The sequence below is a fragment of the Rhodofomes roseus genome, assembly GCF_022264815.1.
Source record: "Rhodofomes roseus strain CIRM-BRFM 1785 chromosome Unknown C8Q71scaffold_7, whole genome shotgun sequence".
NCBI classification, from domain to species: domain Eukaryota; kingdom Fungi; phylum Basidiomycota; class Agaricomycetes; order Polyporales; family Fomitopsidaceae; genus Rhodofomes; species Rhodofomes roseus.
Genome location: NW_025952963.1, coordinates 1,511,286 through 1,534,815, shown reverse-complemented (window position 1 = coordinate 1,534,815; position 23,530 = coordinate 1,511,286). Strand labels below are relative to the sequence as shown.

The 23,530-nt window shown below is 55.9% G+C and overlaps 7 protein-coding genes across 7 annotated transcripts; 3 read left to right on the top strand and 4 right to left on the bottom strand.

The window, feature by feature from the left end:
• Positions 1 to 302: 302 nt before the first annotated feature.
• Positions 303 to 3,379, bottom strand: C8Q71DRAFT_544940 (efflux transporter). The gene is made up of 11 exons (XM_047919251.1): positions 3,089 to 3,379; positions 2,927 to 3,034; positions 2,761 to 2,875; positions 2,370 to 2,437; positions 2,182 to 2,312; positions 2,007 to 2,114; positions 1,654 to 1,757; positions 1,239 to 1,598; positions 970 to 1,178; positions 730 to 904; positions 303 to 668 (listed from the first exon to the last, which is right to left on the bottom strand). The coding sequence occupies exons 1-11, from the start codon at positions 3,272 to 3,274 to the stop codon at positions 532 to 534; spliced, it is 1,701 nt and encodes a 566-aa protein (XP_047780659.1). The 5' UTR covers positions 3,275 to 3,379; the 3' UTR covers positions 303 to 531.
• Positions 3,380 to 4,663: 1,284 nt separating this feature from the next.
• On the top strand, positions 4,664 to 5,846 carry C8Q71DRAFT_544738 (uncharacterized protein). Its single transcript, XM_047919249.1, has 2 exons — positions 4,664 to 5,274; positions 5,332 to 5,846. Exons 1-2 carry the CDS (start codon positions 4,912 to 4,914, stop codon positions 5,761 to 5,763), a joined length of 795 nt encoding a protein of 264 aa, XP_047780658.1. The 5' UTR covers positions 4,664 to 4,911; the 3' UTR covers positions 5,764 to 5,846.
• A 2,749-nt stretch (positions 5,847 to 8,595) lies between these two features.
• On the top strand, positions 8,596 to 9,904 carry C8Q71DRAFT_544908 (uncharacterized protein). Its single transcript, XM_047919250.1, has 3 exons — positions 8,596 to 8,704; positions 8,769 to 9,357; positions 9,412 to 9,904. The coding sequence occupies exons 2-3, from the start codon at positions 8,991 to 8,993 to the stop codon at positions 9,705 to 9,707; spliced, it is 663 nt and encodes a 220-aa protein (XP_047780657.1). The 5' UTR covers positions 8,596 to 8,704; positions 8,769 to 8,990; the 3' UTR covers positions 9,708 to 9,904.
• Positions 9,905 to 10,321: 417 nt separating this feature from the next.
• On the bottom strand, positions 10,322 to 14,112 carry C8Q71DRAFT_752720 (Sodium/sulfate symporter). The gene is made up of 10 exons (XM_047923397.1): positions 13,707 to 14,112; positions 12,197 to 13,657; positions 11,915 to 12,146; positions 11,806 to 11,856; positions 11,353 to 11,754; positions 11,126 to 11,299; positions 10,901 to 11,073; positions 10,749 to 10,839; positions 10,651 to 10,691; positions 10,322 to 10,596 (listed from the first exon to the last, which is right to left on the bottom strand). Exons 1-10 carry the CDS (start codon positions 13,715 to 13,717, stop codon positions 10,590 to 10,592), a joined length of 2,643 nt encoding a protein of 880 aa, XP_047780656.1. The 5' UTR covers positions 13,718 to 14,112; the 3' UTR covers positions 10,322 to 10,589.
• Positions 14,113 to 14,761: 649 nt separating this feature from the next.
• C8Q71DRAFT_544700 (uncharacterized protein) lies at positions 14,762 to 15,746 on the top strand. The gene is made up of 3 exons (XM_047919248.1): positions 14,762 to 15,002; positions 15,065 to 15,471; positions 15,577 to 15,746. The coding sequence occupies exons 2-3, from the start codon at positions 15,098 to 15,100 to the stop codon at positions 15,683 to 15,685; spliced, it is 483 nt and encodes a 160-aa protein (XP_047780655.1). The 5' UTR covers positions 14,762 to 15,002; positions 15,065 to 15,097; the 3' UTR covers positions 15,686 to 15,746.
• Positions 15,747 to 15,807: 61 nt separating this feature from the next.
• C8Q71DRAFT_856668 (uncharacterized protein) lies at positions 15,808 to 17,549 on the bottom strand (the record flags this gene model as incomplete). Its single annotated transcript, XM_047927330.1, has 9 exons — positions 15,808 to 16,144; positions 16,194 to 16,225; positions 16,284 to 16,332; positions 16,398 to 16,413; positions 16,469 to 16,579; positions 16,645 to 16,660; positions 17,185 to 17,348; positions 17,407 to 17,441; positions 17,491 to 17,549. 9 exons carry the CDS (start codon positions 17,547 to 17,549, stop codon positions 15,808 to 15,810), a joined length of 819 nt encoding a protein of 272 aa, XP_047780654.1.
• A 449-nt stretch (positions 17,550 to 17,998) lies between these two features.
• C8Q71DRAFT_544656 (uncharacterized protein) lies at positions 17,999 to 20,764 on the bottom strand. The gene is made up of 3 exons (XM_047919247.1): positions 20,654 to 20,764; positions 19,782 to 20,594; positions 17,999 to 19,728 (listed from the first exon to the last, which is right to left on the bottom strand). Exons 2-3 carry the CDS (start codon positions 20,465 to 20,467, stop codon positions 18,351 to 18,353), a joined length of 2,064 nt encoding a protein of 687 aa, XP_047780653.1. The 5' UTR covers positions 20,468 to 20,594; positions 20,654 to 20,764; the 3' UTR covers positions 17,999 to 18,350.
• Positions 20,765 to 23,530: the final 2,766 nt, after the last annotated feature.

Genomic DNA, 23,530 nt, shown 5'->3' with positions numbered 1-23,530 from the left:
AGTGACAGTCTTGTTGAAGGACGATCATGTCGTATTTTACAGCAACGGTCGACGTCAAACACGACCTCGGGCATTGAGTTACGGTGGTCATTGAATGCGTCGCATCTACCCCAAAAAAACGCCCAACTACATAGGTATCGTACGGCATTCGAGACCACAAGTATACATGCAACTACACTACTTAACTATCGCGGGCATGAGAATCAGATCAATGCGTGAAGAGGCGTATCGTGCGAGGAAGATCGACGAGAACATTACGTGCGTGCGGGTCTAGATATGTATGCGAGGTAAACATTGGAATACGTCTTCTATCGTGGGTGATGTGATGCGGATGCGGGTCTGTCATGAACGTGAACAATCTCAACTCGTCGTCATTCGTACCATGGACACGGCGTGCTCCAGGCGCACGCGCGCGCGAGACTCAGACAGCAGGTCATCAAGCGTGCAGGCATGGCAGGTTGAACCGTCCATCCCAGCCGCACCCCAAAGTGTCGAGACAAGCGACCAGGACCAGGGCAGCTCTATTAGGTCTCACGCCTTCTTCTCCGTCTGGACCTGAGCCTTCTCGTCGCGGATCGTATCTCCACTGATCGTCGACCCGTGCTCGGAGCCCTTCTGGTGTCCGACGATGCCCGCGCCACGGAGGATCAGCACAGACAGCACAGCACCTACAAGGCACGCGGGGGTCAGTTCCAACGAGTCACCCAGCGGACCGCGGGAAAGGCGCACCGAAGAACGCGATCGCACAGGCGGACCAGAACGCGTCCTTGTACGCGGTGAGCTGCGCGTCCATGGGCGCGTTCGAGCCGTCGACGTTCACGACGACGCCGTCCGCCGCGGAGACTTTCTTCAGCTCCGAGTTGTACACGATCGTCGTGATCGCCAGTCCGAACGACGCGCCGAGCTGCGCCACACCGAACACGCACGTCAGCCACGCACCGGAGTGGGGAGGGGGGGCGGGGCACGCACCTGGGTCATGGTCTGGAAGAGCGCGCCGCCGACGCTCTGCTCGTGCGGGAGGCACACCTTGGCGACGAACAGCGTGCCCGAGGCGAACACGAAGTCCGCGCCGAACACGGAGAGGATCGCAGCGGGGAAGCCGAACGCCCAGTACGTCGCGGCGGGGTTGATCACCGCGAACAGCAGGTTCGCCACGCCCGTCAGGGTCATGCCCATCGCTGCGGCGCCGCGTCAGCGCGTGTCCACCAGAAGCCGCCGACAGGATCTAAGTTACTCACTGACGAGATACACGAGGGGCACCCGCCCGACGAACGCCGCGACGAACATGTTCGCGATGATGCCCGTCACGAACATCGGCAGCAGGCGGACCATCGTGAGCACGGGGTTCAGGTGCATGTAGTTCTGGTAGTACAGCTGGATCCAGAAGCTGAAGCTCATGAAGCCGGCGTACTCGAGGAGCGCGAGGAGGAGCGTGACGGCGAGCTTGCCGCGCGCGCGGCCCCAGAGCGAGACGCGCATGAGCGGCGGGGGCGTCCACCATGCGACTGAGTGCGCGTCGAGCTGGTGCTCGAGGAAGACCTCCCAGGCGACGTAGGCGACTAGGAAGAACACGCCGACGATGAGCAGCGCGATGATGTCTGGGGGCGCCCGTTGTCAGCGAGTGGCCACGGCGATAGTGAGACGAGGACTCACATCCGGTCTTCCACCCGTTCGGTGCGATGGTACCGTCACTCAGGATGAAGATGATGAAGACCAGGCCCGCCGTGACGAGGAATGCGCCCAGCCAATCGATGCGCCTGCGTTATGAAGCGTACGTGATCGAGTGCGAGTGCGGGTTCGAAGGTGATCAGCCGAAGTCGTCAAATTCACAGCCGACGAAAAGAAGATGCGATTATTGTGTCGCCAAGAGAGTCGGTGGGAGGAGTCGGGGACCAATGTGACGTCAAGGTTCGCCATCAGAACGGGCAAGTGTGCGTATCGCAAAGAGGAAAGTGGGTTGTTTGTGAGTAGCAGTTCGCATCTGGAGGGCATAGGAAGCGACGCACTTGTCCTTTTCCTCTGACGGCTTATCAGCGTCCATTGACAACGCCCCGCCCAGGAACGTCGCGGCACTGATACCGGCCAAGAACCAGAAAGTCGAGCGCCACGTCTTCCTATGAATATCGCCACGAGACTCGTGATCAGCACCATCCCCTTTCGGAGAAGTCGCAGACGACGCACTCTGTCAACTGAGTCAGGACACCACCGATGGTGCTTCCGATGGCAGCGCCGACAGGCGCGCCCGCGGCGAAGGTCGCGAAGGCGACGGAGCGCGTTTTGGAGGGCGGGAATGCATGTGCGAGGATACCAAGCTGGGATCCGAGGCGTCAGCTCATGTGTACGCATGCGGCGCGGGCGGTGGGACATACAGATGCGGGAATAGCGGCAGCAGCACCGAGCCCTTGCAAACCACGGAGGACGTCAATCGTAATTTCCGCTGTACGAAGAAGGCGCCGTCAGCATTCATCAATACACTGCATGGAATGCGAAGCCGTGCGCGGAGCGAACAGCCATCATAAAATGGAGACAAAGAGACGAAAATAGCAGCGAGTGCCGCCGGTACGAGCGCGTGAGATTGCGACGCGGGCCCCAACAGTCCGACGACACGTCCGAAGCCCGCATACAGTGATAGCCTCGCACCGGGCACCCACGAGCAGTCCGGGCTGAGCTCGCCCGGGGGACGTATTTGCGCTGATAACGCACGCCCAGCCCGAGCCACGCCACGCAGGAGACGACGCGTCCGAGGAGAATGACACTCACTTTGCGCGAAGCCTAGACCTATACTGAGGATACCCATGACAGCGACGCCGGCGAGGAAGGCCTTCTTGCGTCCGTACAGGTCTGCTAACCGACCGAAGAAGAGAAGGAGGCAGCCCTGGCAAACGATGAGCAGGGTGGGGTAGGATGGAACGAAGGACGGACGTACAGAGCTGAGGGTGTATGCGGAGATGACCCACTGCAATCTGTACTGCGGGATGCCTACTTCCTTGCCCATGGTGGGCAGCGCGATCGCGACTGCGGTGTTCAGAGCATTCTGGGAGCACGACACTTAAGAAACGCGTGGAAAGCACAGGCGGGAGACACGTACGTTGAGACACATGGCGGCCGTACATGTCGTGATGAGACCGACGGTCTGCAGCGTGCTGAGGGGACGAGGGGCGTGTTCGCCGTCGGGCATCTTCTCTGGCGGGGTGGCTGCGGCCTCTGGATCGTGGGCGTGGGCGGTGGGATGGGTGGCCTGAGAAGAGGCTGGCCTGTCTGGGTTGGAGGCCATGGCGACGCGTGCTAAGTCTGTGGGCGGGCGGAGGTGGCGGAGGCAGCGAAGCCGGCTGGATCGGAGGGGAGATATATAAAGGACATGCTGGACTGTAACGGAACAAATCCGTCCTCCCCCCCCGGCCGCCGCATCGCGCATGACCGTTTTCCCTGCTTCTCCCCATCACGTGCGCGCCCTACAAGGAAGGTGGCCTGCCTGATATGGCAATCAGACGCCCCGGTGCAGCGCCAGTTACTCAGCCCGCAGCCAGGGCAGCGCGCACTTCCCGACGCGAGCAGGCCGGCTCCGAGACACGCCTCCCGCGTTGACCACTGAGCACTCTGTGTCACTCCCGCTCATTCATTGCTGACGTATCCTTGCAGCATCCGCGTCTAGATTCCAGCCACGACAGGCCATTGCATTGCATCGGCCGAGGTGTTCGCTGTTCCATCCGTCACACAGGCGTCGATACATCCTGGTTCCCTGTCAGCCACCGAGGGCAGACCGTATGCTCCTGTTCCAGCCTCTCGACTCCCATACCCAGTCTCAAATTCCTCGAGCCGCGGCCTCGAACACGCCCACGGCGAAGACCTGTCTCGCGCGTCCATCTTACCCTCTCTTCCGGTCTTCCACAGGGTCTGCCCTTGGAGAGACACGTCCAATCTGCCTTCTTCCGTTTGCAATACACAACGCGCACCGCCGCATCGCTGCCTCATTCAGATACCCCGTTCCGCGCTACGCTCGCTGAGTACGCGGCGTGACATGCTCACTATGACAGGGAAGGCTGCCCCGTATCACAATCCTCACCCACCCAAACCCTCTCCCCACCTTCGCAACACCCTCGGCCGTCACGCGTCATCTCGCAGTCGTCGACATGGGTGCGTATGTTCATGTACTAAGCGTATCATATTCGGTGGCGCTCTGACCTCGCTGCTGACTGGCTACTACTTAGTATCTGGGTCACGTTAAAGTTCGCGATATGTTCCGACCTCGAACGCTGGCGAAAGTCCCAACGTTGAACCACGCCCTTCTCCTGGCGATCCGCGTTGCTCGGTCGGTACGTGTTCATAACTAATTATCCGTTTTCAACTGTGGAACACAACGTGACTTTGACCATTTCCTCTGTCATGTCCTTCAAAGAAAAGGCGCCATCCGCACGAGCCTCGCCCATTGCAAATGTTTGATCAGAAGACATTCACCACCGTTGACCATCTGCACTTCGCCCCGCAGCACAAGTAGCCTCCCTCATCCCCATCTCCGTACTTTCGAGCTCTTTCACGTTTGCTAGCAGAAATTCGGGATGATAACATATTCTTACCAGACGTACCTCGTTCAAGTCCGAAGCACAGCTATATACTTGTTTCCCGCGGTTCAGACAGCACATGTGCACTGGCAACCTTCTCGCAGGTGAAAGCACCGCGCCAACGTCGTCTGGCCCCGACAGGTAGTTCTCTGCTCGCCATATGTTCCACCACGCGCCAGCTCAGTGTTGTTGCCCTGTTTCTGGCGGATTACCGACGCATCTGAGGCCACCACACCGACCATGAAGTCGTGCACAGTACGATCAGCAAGCTGAAGTCTACGAGTACGCTCACCGCAGGAAGCAATCCACCCGGGCGGCTGGTCAACGATCAGAGGGTTGCGCTGCTGGATTGATGCGTCAGACAAGCAGTATTACAAGTCCAACGATGATACGACAGCAAAGGTCACAAAAGATAAACCGCCCTGCACTGCGCGCTCACTGGAGTCGAGCGGCGAGGGACCGAGACTCCATATGTGAGTCTGGCGGCATACTCACGACATGGGGTCTTGTTGCTCTGCGCCCCACTCGTTGCCGTCAACGTAACGGCCATACACTGGCCGACATCGAGGTTAGCAGTCAGAGCCACTGGAAGCTCGGCCAGCTCGTCACGGAGCATGGCTCACCTGGACCGTGTGCGCGCGCGGTCCAGGACGGTCCATCGCTATGCCTCCCTACTTCGCGACTGTGGTTAGGTTTCAGGGCGTCTTTGCAGAATGTGAGCGCGCCGTTGTCCATGCCATGTCTGCGCCAGTCCTGATGCGATACTTCGCAGCTGAACGGCATCGGCGCCGTGTACGCAGCGTATGCGCATGGGCCCTCACCGGTATTATGCCGCGGCCACGCGGGAAACTCGTTCCGCTCGACGACAACGCCAGCACGCGCGACATCATCACGAATACGCTGCTCTACTCTCCGAGGTGTCTATCATCGTGTTGGCCGCTCAAGCCTTGTAGGCGTCCAGTACGTAGTGATACAGGGTAGCAGTCTGGCCGTGGATCATATTAACGCAATTCCGTTCTGCACCGCCGTGCAAGGGGTGATAGCCAGTTTGACTCTGACTGCTGGCGAGCCTCAAGACCGGGCGCAGACGTCGAGTCGGCGGTCTGTCTGTTGCCGGAACTTATCAACTGCGTCTCTTCCGGATCCGCTGCCTGGGTGGCATGTCGCTGGGGCCTGGGCGCATCAGTTGGCACTGGGTTGGTAGCCCCGTCGAACGCGAATGTTCAGCGGTTCCTTTGCGGCATCCACGGGACGCATCGCACAGAGCAGAATGTGCCATGCGGGACTCGGGAGGGAGGCACGCTTATCCACAAACCCTTGTCCGCTGTCGCACTGCAGGCTGGTCCGGCAGGGGCGTCAAGCGACCTCCTCTATACCGTGCGGATGATACATGCATTACGGAATCTTTGGGCACAATGTTGACGGCGCCGATTCCATAAACTTTCTCCGTATTTCTGCCTGTTTTTCCTGTATCTGCGCTCGGCATGGTTAGCATCACCCGAAGAGCACCATCGTGACATACTCACATTTTCTCCCGGAGAGTAATACGCCCCGAGCAAGTTGAATGGATACGTGTTTATCTTCACCCTCCCCCCAATCGGATGCTGCACATCGAAGAGCACATCGTTGTAGGAGGGGGCATCAAAAAGCCAACCGTGGGGAGTATAGAAAGTCTTCGTGATCTCGGCGACTAACGCGTCTGCGGCGGTTGAGAAGAGAAACTCGCACATTGCTCGGTCAGTCTTGATAATTTGCCAAGCCGGGGTCTCATGAAGGAGCTTCCAGTACCCCGACATGTTCACCATGGCGTAGTGTGTCGAACCGACGTCCCAGTGTTCACCGACAATGGTACCCACCTAGACATGGACATCTGTGTCACTGGAACCATGCATGGCCGCATGACGCGCACCGAAGTTGACGTACTATCTGCATTAGATGAATCTCGTCTAGTAGGCTTGCTCCCTTCTTCACAGGACTGCCTGTTATCCACTGTTATGGGCCCTTGACGACTCTGTAATGCAAACCCTGCGGTGACCCTATGTCATCGGCCAACTGCAAGAGCACGTCTTTCCCGTCGATTTCCATAGGCACTGTCGCTGTCCACACAAGCGAGCGTGAGCGCGTCGATCATACGCGGGTGGGGACGAAGGAAGTGACTCGTACGTGACGCCGAATCCAACACATCCTGGCTGTCTGTTGAGCGCGATGGCTCGGAGCTGGGCGCTGGCTTCTTCAAGTTCTTGCCTTTGCCTTTCAAGAACTTGTGACTGTCGACTCAGTGACACGATCGAAAATGTCTTGATTATGTATGGTCTCGATCTCGTTGCGGTCCTCGCGTACTTACCTTTGCGTCCTTGGATGACCTATGAAAGCGGGTCGCCAAAGTATCGGAGGTGGGACCGTGACGAAAGTTGACACATCGCTGTTCGTCGCGAACGGTGTCTGCAGCCAGCTGCAGCCTGAGCTTGGCCTGAGCGACCGAGCTGTGCATAGCCACGTCACTGGCAGGAGCAAGATGCAATGACTCGAGACGTCTCTCCTGTGTGTTTGAGGAAGCCAATGTTGAGCCGACGGTGGTGTACATATGTACTACTGTGTAGCGCCTGTCAATTGTAGTTCTGCAATGCGGCCTCATCGGGACCTTGAAGCTTGACATGCTTGACACCTTGCCCATCAATGCATCATCTCCCCCTCTTGTAGTCTGCCTCCTTTCATTCTGCCTCGCTTTCCTGCTATTTGCCTGATGAATGTTGTCTTTGTTTGTCTCCTTGGCGCATTATCACCCTCGTCACATACGATGCACTATGCCAGTACCAGTGCCAATGAGGCGCGTCGGCTCGCTCGACGTCAAGTTCGACCGGAATTGCTGGCACAGTCGGGATTAATGTGGTCTCATAAGGGCCTTTGCTCGGTATAGCGTGGCTAGAAAGACGGTCAGGGTCGTGCAGCTATATTATGCCCACACTTCGCCGATCGGAACGTGCCAATGGATCAGGAAGCAGTTGGACCAGGTTGGACCTCGTCATGCTCCCTGAACTTCGAGCGACGGAATGTGTCGGTTGACTACCGCAGGTATGTACTGTCATCATCTTTGTGAGGTGTGTGCTCATACTCGACGTCGTTGAGGTCTCGAATCTTCGCCCTCCTTGATACACGCGACCGCGCGCCTCCGCTGAAGAAGATCGCTCTAGGGCCTGCCCACAGGAGACTACTTCGTGGGTGGGTCGGTGGACAATGCGTCTGGAACGTATGGAAGCTCATTGCGATGCCAGGTATATGAGGGCGAGATGAGCCGTAAGTTTCAGAGCGAGCTAACTTCTGTGACAGGTCGTTCGGGCGAATATTCGCAGTGAGATGCGCAGTGCGAAAACGTGAGTTCTACATACTCTCCGCTATTTTCTCTTTGCGCTTCCAATCTTCTGCAGTGACATTGTGAAAAGAGTTAGATTGGACAAGGCAAATTCTACCGCGTCGTTTCGTTGAGGTGTGTTGTATACGCATTCGAGAGTACCCTCCCTTTGTTTCTGATACACGAGATGGCCCGAACGCAAGTAGGGTTCCCCCAGCTCTCCAAGCCGACGAATGCTCAACGTTTCGTCGAATGAGGGCAACAGGCGTTGCCTATTGAAACGGAGATCTTGCCCTGCTATGCTCTCGTCGAGGGACAACCGGCATTGAAACTGTCCAGTCAAATTTGACGCCATTCACATTGAATGCTTCTGTGTGGAGGTGAAGTGCTACAAGGTGGTAATAGCAACGACCCACGAGGCTCCTGAGTTCACTGAATTCAGGGACAGGTATTGACGTGAAGATTAGCGATGGACACGCCGCGCCGAGAGTTGGCGACCCAGGATCGCTTACCGTCTAATCGCGGTACGTCAATAGAGTCCACTCAGATAGGGGGCTGGCAACTTCACTAGCGGACGATATGGCTGCACTGAAGGGGAGGTATACGGTTGACAATGTACCGACGACCCAGTGAACCGTCGCCTCGCGATGCGATGCGCCCTCAAGATACTGCCGCAATGATGGGAGGGGCCTGAACACCTCAATGACCCAATGGACACGTACCTGAAGCCCAAGCTTGCCCTATAGGCCTACCCGTCAGTTTCAAGTAGGCATGTTTGACTTTCGGGAAGATCACGGTCAGTAAAATCGCCTCTAAACGAGCTGTCTGGCTCCGTTAGGACTGATATGGCTTTCTCCCAGCATCTGTATGCTTCCTACGACGTTGTCAGTGCTCGTTTGGCGCCAAGCGCGTGGTGGGACGGAGGAATATGCGATATAGATGCGATTGTGTTGTGCACGTGATCCCACCATCAGCTTCAACTGTGGCTCCAGCCGGCCACAATCCTTCCAACCTGAACTCATAGTCGCCTCTCCAGAAGACGCGTCACTCAGCTGTTCCCACTGGTATCGACAAACAACACGATGTCCACCTCGCCTCCCCCCGCGACATCTACGTATTCTTCTCTGGATATGGCTCTGGGTTCCAAACCGGCGTTGCGCCCCTCAACTTGTGATAATGTGCCCAATGCTACGCCGCACGATGCAATGCCCTTGCCGCAGAAAACCTCGGATACTGGGTGTTTGCACCAAAAACGAAGCATTGACTTCGACAACAACGAGGAGGGAGACCGGAAGAGGATGCGCCTGATGACCGACAACACTGACGCAGGAGGAGACCCGCCGCTTGATGCCGCACTTGCCAGGACTGGGTGCATTGATGCTGAATGCGGACAAGAGGACCAATGTGTATATGAAGCGGAGACGGACGATGCGAATGCATCTCTGGCTGGTATGTGAGGATCGGCATTGTTCTCTCGATTCTTGAAACTCACCGTCGTATCAGAGGGTCAAAGTGCAGATGCTGATGCTGATACCGATTCCGATTCCGATTCCGATTCCGATGCGTCGTCAGTAGCGTCCACCACAGACGAAGTGGAGCCGTACCCCGTCCTCGAGACGGCTGAGAGCGAAGAAATCTCAATCTATGCCGATGGACACGTTGAAGGAGACCGCGCCCATACACTGGTCAATTGCCGTGTCCGGAGATCAAGCATGGATTTGTGGCACGAGCGGATGATCACTATCATCTATGCTAGGTATATTAGCCGGGCGAACATGCCAGTGTCGTTCTGTCATTGATTCAAACCCGTTTGCCATGTAGGTCGCGCTATTACAAACCGGATATCTGTATGCAAGAGTATATCTTGGCCCTGCCGTGGGCCTCACAGGGAGGAGGCAGCTGTAGCCACGTTGATCTTCTCAGAATCCCATCGCCGCCGTGGCCTCTGCCACCGCGACTTCAATCCGGCGATGAAGGCTGGGTCCCATGCTATGAGCGTTCCAAGATAGGACCGTCGCGCTTACGGTATGAAATGGCCGACATCGGTGTAGTCGAAGACCCCTCGTAGATGGAATCCAGTCAGCAAGGTAAATCGGGGAGTGGTATTAGGACAGGAAACCAGGAGCTTGCTGGTGTCAAGCAAGGTGGACGTTGGTGAGTATAGTCTCGATTCTGCTTGGTGCTTTCCTCCGTCAGTTCTGGAAGATCGCACTCGTAGATATTGTTTTGCAGAGATTTGGTGTCATATAGCCCGTGTACAGTACTCGTGATGTTGTATCACCTTTCGTGGAGCCGCCTTCATACAAGGCGTCGAATATGTCATTCTGTGCTATGACCGCCTGCTCTGGTTGCAGTCTTCAAGAAAGCCGACCCCCGCAACGATTCGTTGCACTGAAGCATGACACAATAAGCATGATCTCTCCAGTAGGGTCGACATGACCCAGGGACGCATCGTTTGTCAACGTCGTGATGGTAAGCCTACATACAGCAAATAGCAGATGGCAGAGCACAAAAAGTAACTAGTCTTATAGCTAACTAGATGGAACTTGGATGTTCTACCTACGGTCCTTATCGCCTTCTAATACACTATATCATCAGCATGAGGATATCTGGAATCGACATGAAAAGCAAGAAATGCTAGATGGACACTGTACGGCAGATATAGCCGGGAGCATAGATCGTTAAAGACTGTACAACAGTGCGTCAGACAAAGATATCGGTGCCTAGAGCCCTGAAACATACCCAATGGCCTCCATCAAGAGGAATCCGACGGTTGCGACGACCTATGGAAGACACAAGTCAGCAAAACGTTGTAACAACCGAAGCCAGACGACACCGACCATCATCGCAATGAAGCTCGCAGGCACGCCGTTCTTGAGGAAATCGATGTTCGAAAGGTATAACACGCCCATATCGTCTTCTTGGTTCGCACTGAGGGTGACGGACCGTCAACGTCAATACAGCATGTAGTTACAGAGCAGAAAGGGCGTACGCTGTCTGGTTCGGGAAGCCGGAGACTGGCATGCCCATCCCAGTTGAACACAAGAGACCGGTCAAGAAGATCAACAGGTTCGATCTGTTGCCTGGCATGTTCGCGCCTACTTCCTTGGCGATGGGGACGAGCAACACACTGGCGATAGTATGACTGATGAACGTGGAGACCACCTACATCGGAAAATCAATGACACCTAACGTCGATGGACCAAGTAATACATACCAAGACGATGAACGAGAGCACGATGACGACGGTGTAAAGCGAGAGGCCGGAGATCATCTCACGAATGCCGTCGTCCATGACGTCCAAAAGGCCACTGGACGTGACACCCTTCCCAAGGGCAATGCCGCCCATCGCGAGGAACACGACCGTCCACAAGAACTGCTCAAAGTCCTCCTGCACGTGGCTTAATCAACGACCACATCAAGACGCCACCGATCCACACGCACCTTCTTCAGCACGCCCGTCGAGAAGAACGCGACGATCGGAATAATCGCAATGATGCCCATATCGCCGATAGCATCCTCGATCTGGTGCTCAAAGCACCATAGGCCGATCGTGACGAGACACACGAGCGTTACCCACCACTGCTTCATCGTAAACGGCTCGCGCGACGCGCGTATTGGCCGGATCTCGATCTCACCCTCGCCGTCGGGCGACCGTGCGGGGTGGTACGACACGAGGAGGAGCAGCCAGATGAGCACGACGGAGATACCCGAGACAGGGAGCGCGACGGCGAACCAACTTGCCCAGTCGAGTTGGGGGTCCATCTCGTGCAGCGCGATGAGGTTTTGCGGTGAGGAAATGGGCGAGCTCTGGCCACCAATGTTGGCCGCAAGAGCGATCCCGATCTGGAATATCACAGTAAGAATTGGAGGGCGAGGCTGAACAAGTGTGCTTACAATCAGACAGGGAGCAAAGTTCGACTTGGGAGGTAGTGTCCTCAGGATTGGCTGTATGTGCATGAGCACGACGTCCTTTGCTGCACACGAGCAGCGGTGGAAACCTTACCTGGATGAGCGAGAAGCAAAGCGTCGGTGCTGCAACGTTACTTATCCACATGCTGGCAAAACATGCAACACCCATGAACGCGAGCAAGACGACACTCGGTCTTGTACCAGCGAGACTGAGCACCTTCGTGATTAATACACGGTCGATCGCAGTCTTGCTGAGAGCGGAGGCGATGGTGAAGCCGCCGATGAGGAGCATGATAGTGGGTGAAAACATGACTGAAAATATATACCTGCGTGGACTTGGTCAACAATCGTCTCAACGATGGCAACGCAGACTCACTTCGTAGCGTCGGGCGTGTTCAGCCGTTCCTCGCCGTCAGGCGACCGAATCACACGGAGCGTGACAAGGAGAAGTGGGACGAGTATGGACGTCACGAAAAGCGGAATTGCTTCCGTCGCCCACATGATCGTCGCGAACACCAACACCGCCAGACATCGACTCGCCTCTACGCCGTCTAGAGTCTGTACGTTCAACAGGATGATGAACACGAGGACGGATACGAGCAGGCACACATGCTTTATCGTGAACCGCAGGTGGCCCGCTTTCGTATTCACGTCCAGCAGGCCCTTCTCTGGCTCGAGCACGAGCGTCCCGCCGCGTGTAGCGGGGCTATCCTCCGTGCCCCCTCGCCGCGCATGCCCGATCATCTGCCGCCACACCGTGTCGCGCTCCCACGCAATGTGCTCGCGCTGGTGCAGTTGGAGCTGCCGTTGCGCCGCACGGTGGTCGCCGCGTGTTACGCACTTGGTGTACTGCTCAACGAGCAGCGTGATCGTCGCATTCAGGCGGTCCTTGACGGGCTGCGCGAACGGCGGCGCCTGCTCAACCACGTCGTGCAGGTAGTGCTCCTGCAGCGCACCGTCCGTCACCTTGTCGTACTTCTTCAGGATCTTGCGGAACCCCGAGTAGTTCAGCTCCACGTACGACCGCAGGGACGTCGCGGTCAGGTATAGGTTCGTGATCCGCCGCTTGAACAGCAGCTGGATGTCCGTCGCGTAGTTGTTCTTCGCCGTCCACACCGTCTGCGGGCCCGTCAGCGACGTGATACTGTCCTTCATGCCCTTGACCTTCGCCGCAATCGTTTTCGTCGTCACCTTGGGCGAGGTCGACGACCCAGACGCCTGCCCGTACTGGGACTTCAGCGACACGATGCTCGCCTCGAGGTCGCCGTGGTCCTCCATGGACGAGATGCTAAATCGCCGTGTCGGATTCGAGTCGAACCTCCGTCTCCCTGACGAGGCACCCGCAGCCGCGGAGCTCGCGGAACGTGCGTGTCGTCGGCCACCTGGGGGGCGCGATGGCGAGCGTGTGGGGTCCCGGCTAGCTGTCGGGCTATGGGTGTCGAACTCATCCTCGTCCTCATCGTCGTCGTCGTCGTCCTCTGTGTCCGCGTCCATGTACTGATGTCCGGCGTCCGGCCCGACCTCCTCCTGCTCCTGGACGAGCCGCTGCAGGTGCTCGACCTCCTCCTCGAGCTCCTTTTCCTGCGTGTCGTAGAATAGGCAGATCTTCTTGAGCTCGCGATCGAGCAGCGGGACGAAGATGCTGTCCGTGGATGCGTTGCTCGCGCTGCCCATGAGAGCGGACTCTTCATTCGCCTCGAGGTCGCGGTGTTCGCTGTAGAACGAGTCGCCGAGGCCGGCCTGCTGCTTCTCGAGCTGGTAGACGGTCTTCTTGAGGGCATCATAGGCAATGTACTCATCCCACCACTCGGGGACGGCGTTGAACTTGAGCGACGAACTGGTCGCTGTGTCAAGCAGCTATGAGGGACTGAGCGGACCACACCCACCTGAACTTCATGGCGAAGGCGGTGAGGTCTAGGCCCGGACGTCTCAGCGTCCTCAGCGGGATGCTCTCTGGAGTATGCCGCGACGTGTTGTCTGGTGCCGCTGAACCGAATGTGAGGAGTTGGCTCCCTGTGCGGCAAGCGTCCCAGTCCCCACGTGCGTACGCCGTGAGGTCGTGTTCGGGGCGCTCACTTGCCTGAATGAAGCGATCCCCAACCAGAATATCCGACCTAGGGAAGCGGTTAAGAGGCTACGGCCAAGCTGGTCGTGGATGGAGAGGCAGGAGGTGAGGCAGCGAGGGAGAACTTGACTTGGGAGCCCTAGTCAGCCACAGCCTGCATAGTAATTTCTAAGCGCCCATCGTAACTCTCCGCCCTGCTGCTTCGTTACGTAATACTTACATGTTCTACGCCTGTTCACTGCAGTCACTCAGAGTCACCGCGTTGCCGACTATCACCAGTGCATATATATGTAGTAGGTGAGTGCCGTCGGTGGCTACGGCCCAGCGGCGATGGTCTATGCAGGTGCCTTAATCGTTCTAGACTAATTCAGACTGCAGCTGCCTTGGGTCATGCCAACTGCGTACTCGAAGGACATGGCTCAGGAGAAGAGTTGGGCAGGAGTGTGTTCAAAAGTTTGACGCATGAGCCTGGCAATGGTTGCAGACGATAAAGGAAAACCCACGTCTGGCATCAGCACATGTGAGTTGTTGTCCAAGCTCATTGTCAATGCCCAAGTGCTATTGACTCGGACAGCCGTCGGTTGCGTCTCTGTAATTTAGGTGCACAGCGTCATCGTTCTGTGTAGTAAGTCATTGTGACCACAATGCTTCGGTGTGCGGCGACCCCGCGCTATTGTTTCTGGCAGAACTCAGTCGTGTCCTCCAGCCGCGTGTTCCAGCTCATGACAAACTCAATCGTACGTGGAACGCATGATCTCGAACTGAACTTGTGCTTCCGAGCCCAAATATGTTGAAGCATGACTCCTCAGGCCTCGAAATTCCACGTACGGGCTCCACATGTTCCCTGAACCTTATTGTATGAACTTCTACGAAGATATCTGCAAGTCGTGTCAGGGTCAGCAGAGCAGCGTAGCACGGTACTAGGCCCTGGGGTACCGTATACTGCTCTTGGACCAGAGTTTGATGGTCGGCCCTCCCGAGTCGATAAGTATTTAATCGATGTAGGTGTGGCCTAAGACCTCAAACGTACTCCGCACCCCTCAACCTGCCGCCCTTGGGTCACTGTAGACCAGTACTCGTATCTCTCGCTCTGGGGAATACTGAACAGTGAATACCGGTAAGTAATCATCAAAGTACGATAGGTATGCAATCTGACCAAGCACCCGCATCTGTGAAGAGATTTGGCCACGATATATCATCTCCTGTTCTGTCATGATGTCAGATTCACAGTCTGAATTCTATCGGAATCTTATTCAGGCCCGGTATGTCTTGTGGGAGCAGCACAAAAAAAAACTCGGTTTCATTCGAGACCGAGTGCCTCACCTCACCGACGAGGAGAAGCTGCTGCTCCGCCAGTATGAAGGCTGCTTCAAATGTCGCCGCTTCTTCGTGGATTGTCAGGCCTCGACTTGCACCAAAGGCTTTCCGGATCCGCTTCAGTACCATTCGCTCACCATGGCCGACGTGGACATCGCACGCGCTCGCCGCGACAAAGAGTTGATCCAGGCTGCACGGAGTTACGCTCCTGTCTCCCAATCTGGCATCGGGGAAGCTGGTTCTGCAGTAGGGTCTGCTATGCGTCACACGTAAGTGACTGATTAGTACTGTACTACGACACTCGGTCACTGTCCTGGACTGCTATTGTACCTCATCCCCATCAGTCTCATACTCTCGCTCATATCGGTTGACAGCCAGGTCGTCGGTGACCATGACGAACGCCTACGCCGCACTGCAAGACGTGTCAAGCTTGTCAAGTCTCAGGCTGCGTATACGACGACCCCAGGGTTTGAGAGTGCGTGAACGAATATTGATGCAATCTCTGATTCTGACAATCAATGGCACCCGTGCCAAATGCGTCTATGATGGACGAAGCTGTGCGATAGCAATGTACATGTAGTGATATCCAAATTCTATGCAGTCAGTCAAGCCAGTGTATGGATCTCGTCGCTCTGAGTCGGCGACGACGTGCTCCCCTCTTCGAACGGCTCTGAGCCCGGGGGCCACTGTTCACGAGGTATCTCCAAGTCGTCAGGCCCCGTGGCCCCTTCCGTCTCGCCGTATGAATGTTGGAACTCTGCTGGGCTCGTGACAAAGTTGCCATGATCCAGGTGCTCGCCGAGGTTGCCGATGATGGTGGAGGCGAAGTTCAGTCCCGAGACATGAGACGCGATGAAGGACGGCTGAGTGCCATCCCGCTCTTCGTCAGCGTGTACCTGGCGTAGGTTGAGGAGGAAGCGTGAGATGACGATTGATGAGAATCTGTATCCGTGGTGAATTTCGTTGAAGTATACTGGCGAAGTATACGCACCCTGTGACGAAGTATGTGATATCCCAGAAGACCTGTCGAGATACGTATCCATGAGCAAGAGTAAGCTTGAACGCACTGTATTCCACGTACATCGGTGATTTCGAGGGCTAGATGCAGTACGTTCAGGATGAGGAGCAACCTATGGGATGGATCATTGCATCCTCAGCCCTAGCAACGGACACAAACTCTGTAGGGACACCTTACGTGAAGTACATTGTTCCTATGAATATACGCTTGAGCAAGAGCAGCTGGTGGCACATACTGGTGATACGTACCATCTCTCAGAAGAAGGGTGATAGTAGGCGTTCTCAGGTTCACAACGCTGGCTTCCTTTTGTATGTTGTACGTATTTCTCCACGTCACCACGAGGACAATGACGTCCGCGGCTATAATGCATGAACGAGTCAAAATAAGAACTAGGGTAGCAGTCAGTATGGCTAGGACGGCATACGATGGAGCGCCCACATCTGCCCAAAGGAAGTTTGAATTAGCAATTAGCCACGCAGCCGACACAGCATGGACGTACGTTATGTTCGTTTTCGCCGAAAGAAGAGAATTGAGGTTGCAGACAGTGCCAACGAACGGCACCTCCAGGGTGTCGTACGTTTCCCGAATGTCACTGGCCTACATCATTTAGGTCACAAAGATGTTCGACCAATCCAGTCAAATACGGCGTACGAGGTTTGTGCCAACGGGCACCATGTCCAGCATAAATACAGAACTCGCTATGCGCCAGTCACGACTGCTGATCGCGAAGACACGGAGTGCAGAGAACGCTGCCGTCGAGAATGAGTGACCTGAAGCACCCGTTCACACGAATGACCGACCTGCCCATATCGTCGAAAGCAGGAGTTGAGAGCATGGCAGTAGAAGGTTCACAGCCTTACATCTGTTTTGTAATATTAGCGATGTTTCGACACCACTGGTCACTACTCTTACGACTGGGGAGGTGTCAACATCTGCAGGTAGGCTGGACCCAAATCGTACTCACAAGTACTGTGTCATAGTTTGGAATTATGAGCATCATTGCAACGCCGAAGCCTGCGGTCGCGAAGCGATTGAGTAGGAATAGTATCGTGGCGCCGGTCTTTCTGCGGTTCCACAACACGTCGAGCTCTTGGGGTAGTGTGCATAGGTATTCATAGGATAATAGCGCTAGAAGTCCAAAGAATGCATCAGGACATGCCATGCTACGATTGCGATCAACGCTCACCTGCTGTCGCAACCATGCAGGAGTTTTGTACGTAGCTAGAAGGATGTTAGATTGGAAAGGCAATGCATCGCTCTGGGATATTACCTGAGCTCGAGATTGTACGCAATGTCTGCTACTTCGGCTGCAACATCGTCGGACGACATAGGGGAGGATAGAATGTGGAATTAGGCTCATACAAATAAAAACGAAGGACGGAGGAGCCGCAAAGAGAACGTTGGGCTTTTTGTATTCATGACGCATGAATCAGAACAAAGCCGTATAGAAAAGGGCCCGCAGAAGCTTGGCAGCATATGGACAGCGATCAATGCGCTTGCGATCAGTGGCGGCCGCTCCAAGGGGGCCTTGAGATCTTGAGACGTGCAGTAATCATGCCGAAGCTGAATCGCGGAGGCCATCCTGATTCCTGACGGATCGTCGCGCCATATAGCGTAGCGAACAGGGCGCATCGAACTTTGTCGTTGACAGTTACTTCGGACGACCGCACAACTTTCTGGCCTCCATCGCAGTGGCGACACAGCAGCAGCAGTAACCTACGAACTTTGACATGCATAATCATGGGTGGCACAGCTTGATGCTACCGCCAATCCGATCGTCCACCTCGACGCCACTGCTATACTGCGGTCCAGCAAAACATGATGCGAACTGTCAGCGTTGTGCCACACTGCAAATGTCATGATCGGCTGGATGCTCGCGAAGGCTCGCGATCGGTGTACTCATATTTAGTATCGCTATTGACATGGGGATGGGGATGAGATACGCACGGTCTTGGCGAGAACGCAGGCGGTAGAAAGAATTACATTGCTAGGGAGATCATTGGGTGCGAACCCGTGCAGGGCATAAGAGGTCGTGAGCAGCATGCGACGGTGCAGGCAGATCATGGAGGCGAAGTCCAAGAAAAGCATAGCAATATAAGTACACTTCTGAGTCGGTGGACGTCCGAGCCGCTAGGTTTTCCATGCAGCTATGGCGTTCCTTCCAGCGACACGTCTTAGTACCACCCGAAGGACGACTGCGCAGACCCCGAAGCCGACAAGCAATACGTAAGACGGTAGCTCGGATAGCCTCGACGGTTCCCCGTCGTCCTCGTTCGTACGTCCGTTGGCACCCGTGAAGCTACCAGTCAGGTCCAAGTGTTGTAGCGCGGCCGGAAGCATCGAAGTTGTGCGGCCGAGCAGAGTCGAGGATGCAGGGTCTTCCGCGCTCGACGCCTTGCGGTCAGCTTCGACTCCAGGCGAGACGAGGACTTCCACAGCTTCTTGCGCTGCTCGCTCAGCAGCGAGCTGTCGTTCGCGCTCTTCACGCTCCACCTCTAGCCGCTCCAACTCAGCGACCTTGGCCTCCACGTCTTCTAGACGTTTTCGGAAGACATCCACGAGTGCTCGTGTCGCTGCGACACCCTCCGAGAGACGCCGCGCCTCTGCGTCCGGCGCGGTCGCATCAGCCGCAGCATGCTCGTCCGTCTGTACCGCAGCTTCGTACGGCTCGACCTCCGCCTTGAGTTCCTCCGTAGGTGGCTCCACGACCAGCACCTCATCTGCTGGAACAGAGGGCGTGAAAATGGCAGTGACGACTCTTCGTTCATCCCTCTCCTTCCGCCGGCCGCTGCTCGCGTCTCGCCCATGGCCCACAACCGTTCTGTGCACCTCGGCGTCGGATGGCAAGGGTGGAAGAGGGTGCGGCACGCCATTCATGCGCTTGACCGTCACTCCCGGGAGGTTATCCATCTCCTCCCACGCACGCGCGCCCCAGGCCGAGGCAGATTCGCCAGGCTCAGCCGCGAGGAGCTCTTCCATGGACGGTTCCTCGTTGATCGCAGGCGCCTGCGGAGGTGGGGTTGACGTAGTTGCTCTCTGGGGTGCCGGTGCGAACGGGTCTGGGAGTGGGCGCCGTGTAGGACTAGGGCTCTTGAATGGCTGTTCATCGATGGAGGACCCTCCCTCCTCACGAAGCCACTGCCCGAGTTTCGCCCGCTCGTCCTCTCCATCCTCCAGATCCCCATCAAAACTAGCCTCGGAGCTAAAGCTTCCGCTGCGCTCGAACGATTGTACCATGCCTCGCACCCTCCCATTCCTCGAGCGCCTCGGGCGTTCTGGCAAGGGCCGAGCTGCTTGTGCACCCTCGTCTGCGGAAAGCTCGAGGGAGCTGGTAGACGAGTTGGAGTTGTAGAAAGCGTTGGAGAACATGTTTGGGAGAGGAGAGGTAGAGCCTGGGGAAGGGTTGGGGGAGACCTCCGGGCCCCAAATCCGACCCTTCAAAACATTCTGCCGGAGCTCTTGGGAGGTGGCCAACAACAGCTCGCGCCATTTCTTGTTCATACCCATACTAAGAGATCAGTTTGGTGAGCTGATAATCCTTCGAGATGCAGTGGTACGTACCTCTCAAGATCAGCTTCAGTCAGGCGAAGGAACATCCTTCCGCTGATCATCCTGGATCGGGTGAAGGTTGCGATGTCCTTCGCAACGCGAGTGGGCAATGGTACAGCACCTTGCTGACCAGCCTTCGCCTGAGATGTTACGCGCAGAGCGGTAGTGAGATACGTAGATAACTGTGACGGCGTCCATAGCTTCGGGTTCGGAGGGAGATCTTCGGGAATAGCGAGCACCTCGAGAGACGACGCGTTGGATGGGAACGTAGGCAGGGTATCAGCACGCTTGGTGCGGCGAGGGAATGATGTGTCCGCTTCATAGCCAGACAAGCTCGGGTCGGCACTGTGGACCGGGGACGTATTGGCGGAGCTAGACCCGGGCGGCACGGGGAGCGGACGAGGCGAGCGATCCGGCGACTCTGGAACGGCGTTGAGCGACTTGGACACCTTGTGGTTCTTCGCGCTCTCTGGACTCCGGCTCGCGTTAGGGGAGAGAGGAACGTAGTAGTGGCGAGTTGCCTCGTTGTGACCGGATGAATTCGAGCGTGACAGCAGTGCGCTGGTTGTAGTCTTTACTGCATACGGATGAGGGTTGGGCTTGAGATTCGGATCCGGCTTGCTTGGGGAGGGGAAGGAAAACTTGGACGGTGACGGTGACTGCACGGGTGGAATAGGAAGAGCTCGTTCGGTCGTCATCTTGAGAGATGGGACAGATCAGAAACTAGGAGTGTTGAACAGCCAATATCTTGCGGGAGCACAGAAGTTATTTGCAGTCTTCGTCTCGATGCTCCAGCGCGAGCTCGATGATCAGAGTCTGCAGTAGCTATGCGATCCATGAGACCAATAGACGTGATTGCAAACGACAGTGAATCGTCCACGTACCTGTACCAGCCGAGTCCTAATCCACAAGAAAGCCGCCGCGTGAAACTTGTGCTGAGCGTTGACGACGGAGTTGAAGATGTCTGCGGCGTCGAGCTCGGAGCCTGAGCCGCCTCGTTGCTGCGATTCGCGCGCTCAGGATTGGTGTGACGGTGACACGCCGTGATTCAATCACATGACCGTGACGCCGCGTTCTCTCGGACGCGCTTGCGGCAACATCCGCGACGGCCGCGACGCGTTCGGGTTCCACTCTCAGCCTTCTGCATCCCAACTGCAACCACCAGACAACCACCGTCGGACGTGGCTACTATCGCTCATCTCTGGTTCATAGCGTGTTTGCGCTCTGTTATTTGAATCAACAATGAGAATTCATACATCATCGCAGTCACATTTCTTGTACTTAGAGATGGCTCGCCGCTGGGGCCGTCCTTGTTTAGTAACAGCCTGAGTACCGCTTTGTCAATGGCCAGTCCAAGGCCAGTCCGAGACAAATCCAGCAGCGGCTGCCATTTCAGTGGCAACTTCACCCTCCAATCGGTCGTAATTTTGCTTCAATGCTTCTAGATGTACATCAAAGCTACGTATCAATATTTCACTTCGAAAATTGCTGATTCTTGTACACCGGATGATATTCTCTCCCATCGTCCGCAGTTGACCCACTAAGACTTGAAGGTTGTGAGTATCGCGCTTGACCGCATTCGAGATTCACGACTGTCAGACTGCTGACTCTTTCCTGCCTTGTAGATCAGCGTCCGCGAATACCTCCTTCGAAGGGAAATGTGCCCTTATATTCTGTGGACCGCCGATGCAGTCCATGATTGGAGATGCTCTCAGCGACGTCGACCTCCGCTGCGAAGAGGAGCGGAGCGGAAAACCAGCGAGGGTAAGTAGGAAGAAGGGCCCTGCGAGAATGCGACACTTCCTGACCTGATGAAGCCCCCGCTGCGCAATGTAACGGGCGTGCATCGCCGCCGTGGACTACACGTTGTACTTTGCAAATTTACCGATGAAATTTTGCGCGGAAGTCATGCACAGTAGGTTCAAAGGGTACACAACAGGCAGGCAGCGTCATGAACGGCCACAATGCATTCACTTTGTACCAGGAAGGCAAGGTGCCGAGAAAGGGTGGTTATCGGTCATGGGAGTGTGCTGACGGATAGGTATACCTTAAATTCGACTGGGTGCGTTTGCAGTTTTCTCGTACGGGCAACATGCTAGTCGTTGTCTCTGATTGGCATGGTCAAGTCCTATGCGTTCAGATCCGTTCTCTGCATCTGACTACATTGTCAGTGCTTATATTTAGGGGAATCGCGTCCCTCCGCCCTTCGGAACTCATCTCAACATCACCAAGAGGATTATCTCCCGTCAAGTTCTATTTTGAGACCACTATTATCGACAGTACCACGCTCGGCCTTTCGTTAGACCCCCGGTACGTGGAGACTTTTTGCAGAGCACCTTGAGAGCACCTGTCTAGGGATTCTAGCCACGGAATCTCCGCATCTGATACAGAACCTCATTTGACACGGTGATGCTCAGCTGAAACCTTGCCTCGGCACAGCGAGCACACAATCGGGTTCTCTGGGCGCCTCATCGAGGATTGAGATATGCACAAATCAGGTGCAGACTGCACATGCGTCGGTAGACACATACGCCAGTCATGCAAACCGTGGACACAGCTCAGGTACGTCCATGGTTTGACAGCATGCTCGTGCACGATCAGGAACTGGAATACGCGCGATATGGATGCCAACAGGCTCCAACAGGACGCACATGGAGAAGCTGCTCGGCAATTGACAAATATATCGTCAAAGTTCGCCCAGAGCATGCGGAAGACGTACAGGTACGTCCTCGAGAACCTTGGGTATACTCCGGCATTGGGACGTCAGTTGACCCCTCACCGCGCCTCCCTTTTTGTGATCTGTCCCCCGTTTCTTTCTGTCAGGCCACGCATCCACACCGTCCAGAACGCCGCCGATGCGCATCCGTTCCTCGGGCCGTATCAGCAGTCTGGGTCGATCGTCCTGGCCAGAGCTAGATCTCCCGAGCATGGTACATGCCACGTTGATGCCTCATGTAACTGCTCTTTTGTTCTCGGCCAAGGGGGGATACGAAGACTCAACAAAGACTTCTCATTTCTCGCGGCTATTTCCACCCAGAAGCAGTCGTGAAGCATTGTCCTGAGGTCATTTCCCTCGGCCAGGACCTGATTGCCTTTCGTCTCCTCGGTGCCGTCTCATGGCAAGCAGCCTTATGGGGAAATGACAGGCTTTATTTCCTCGGCATGTGTTCACGGTCGTGCTCATGACTTCGAGCCGCGCACACATCTCCTCATTGTATAGGAGCGTATGAACATACCGAGCCTCCCACCACTTCTTCCAAGCATATGGAAAGGACCGAAGGATGTTCATTAGGCGAGTCCCAGAGCTTTAGCCCCGGACTGCGAGATTGCGGACATCAAGGTGTCCCGGGAAAGTCATAGTCGACCGTGTAAATGCTTCCCGCCGCGGACACTGCCATATCCTCGAGACACTGCCGTTGTACTTAGCATGAGATATCTTTCGGTGCCGCACGTCCGCTCATATTCATTCGATCGGCCTTCATCGGCTAACCAAAACAATTCATCTCTACTTGCAAGTGCATGGGTGCAGTGTCAGTCCTGATTATCTCCGCTTAGCAGGCCACTTTGACTGTTGCATCTGCCAGCGGTGGTGTCAGTTGCCGTATGCAGGAAGTTCAAAGGACGCCTCTATGTCAGGCGTGCCATGATACAAGTCGCGTCCCATGAGGCAATCCCGCGGGACACGATGCAGTGACGCTCCCAGGCTCCAGGGTCCGCTATACAGGAAGCTGATTGCGGGGGTACATGCTCCTCCTGGTGGA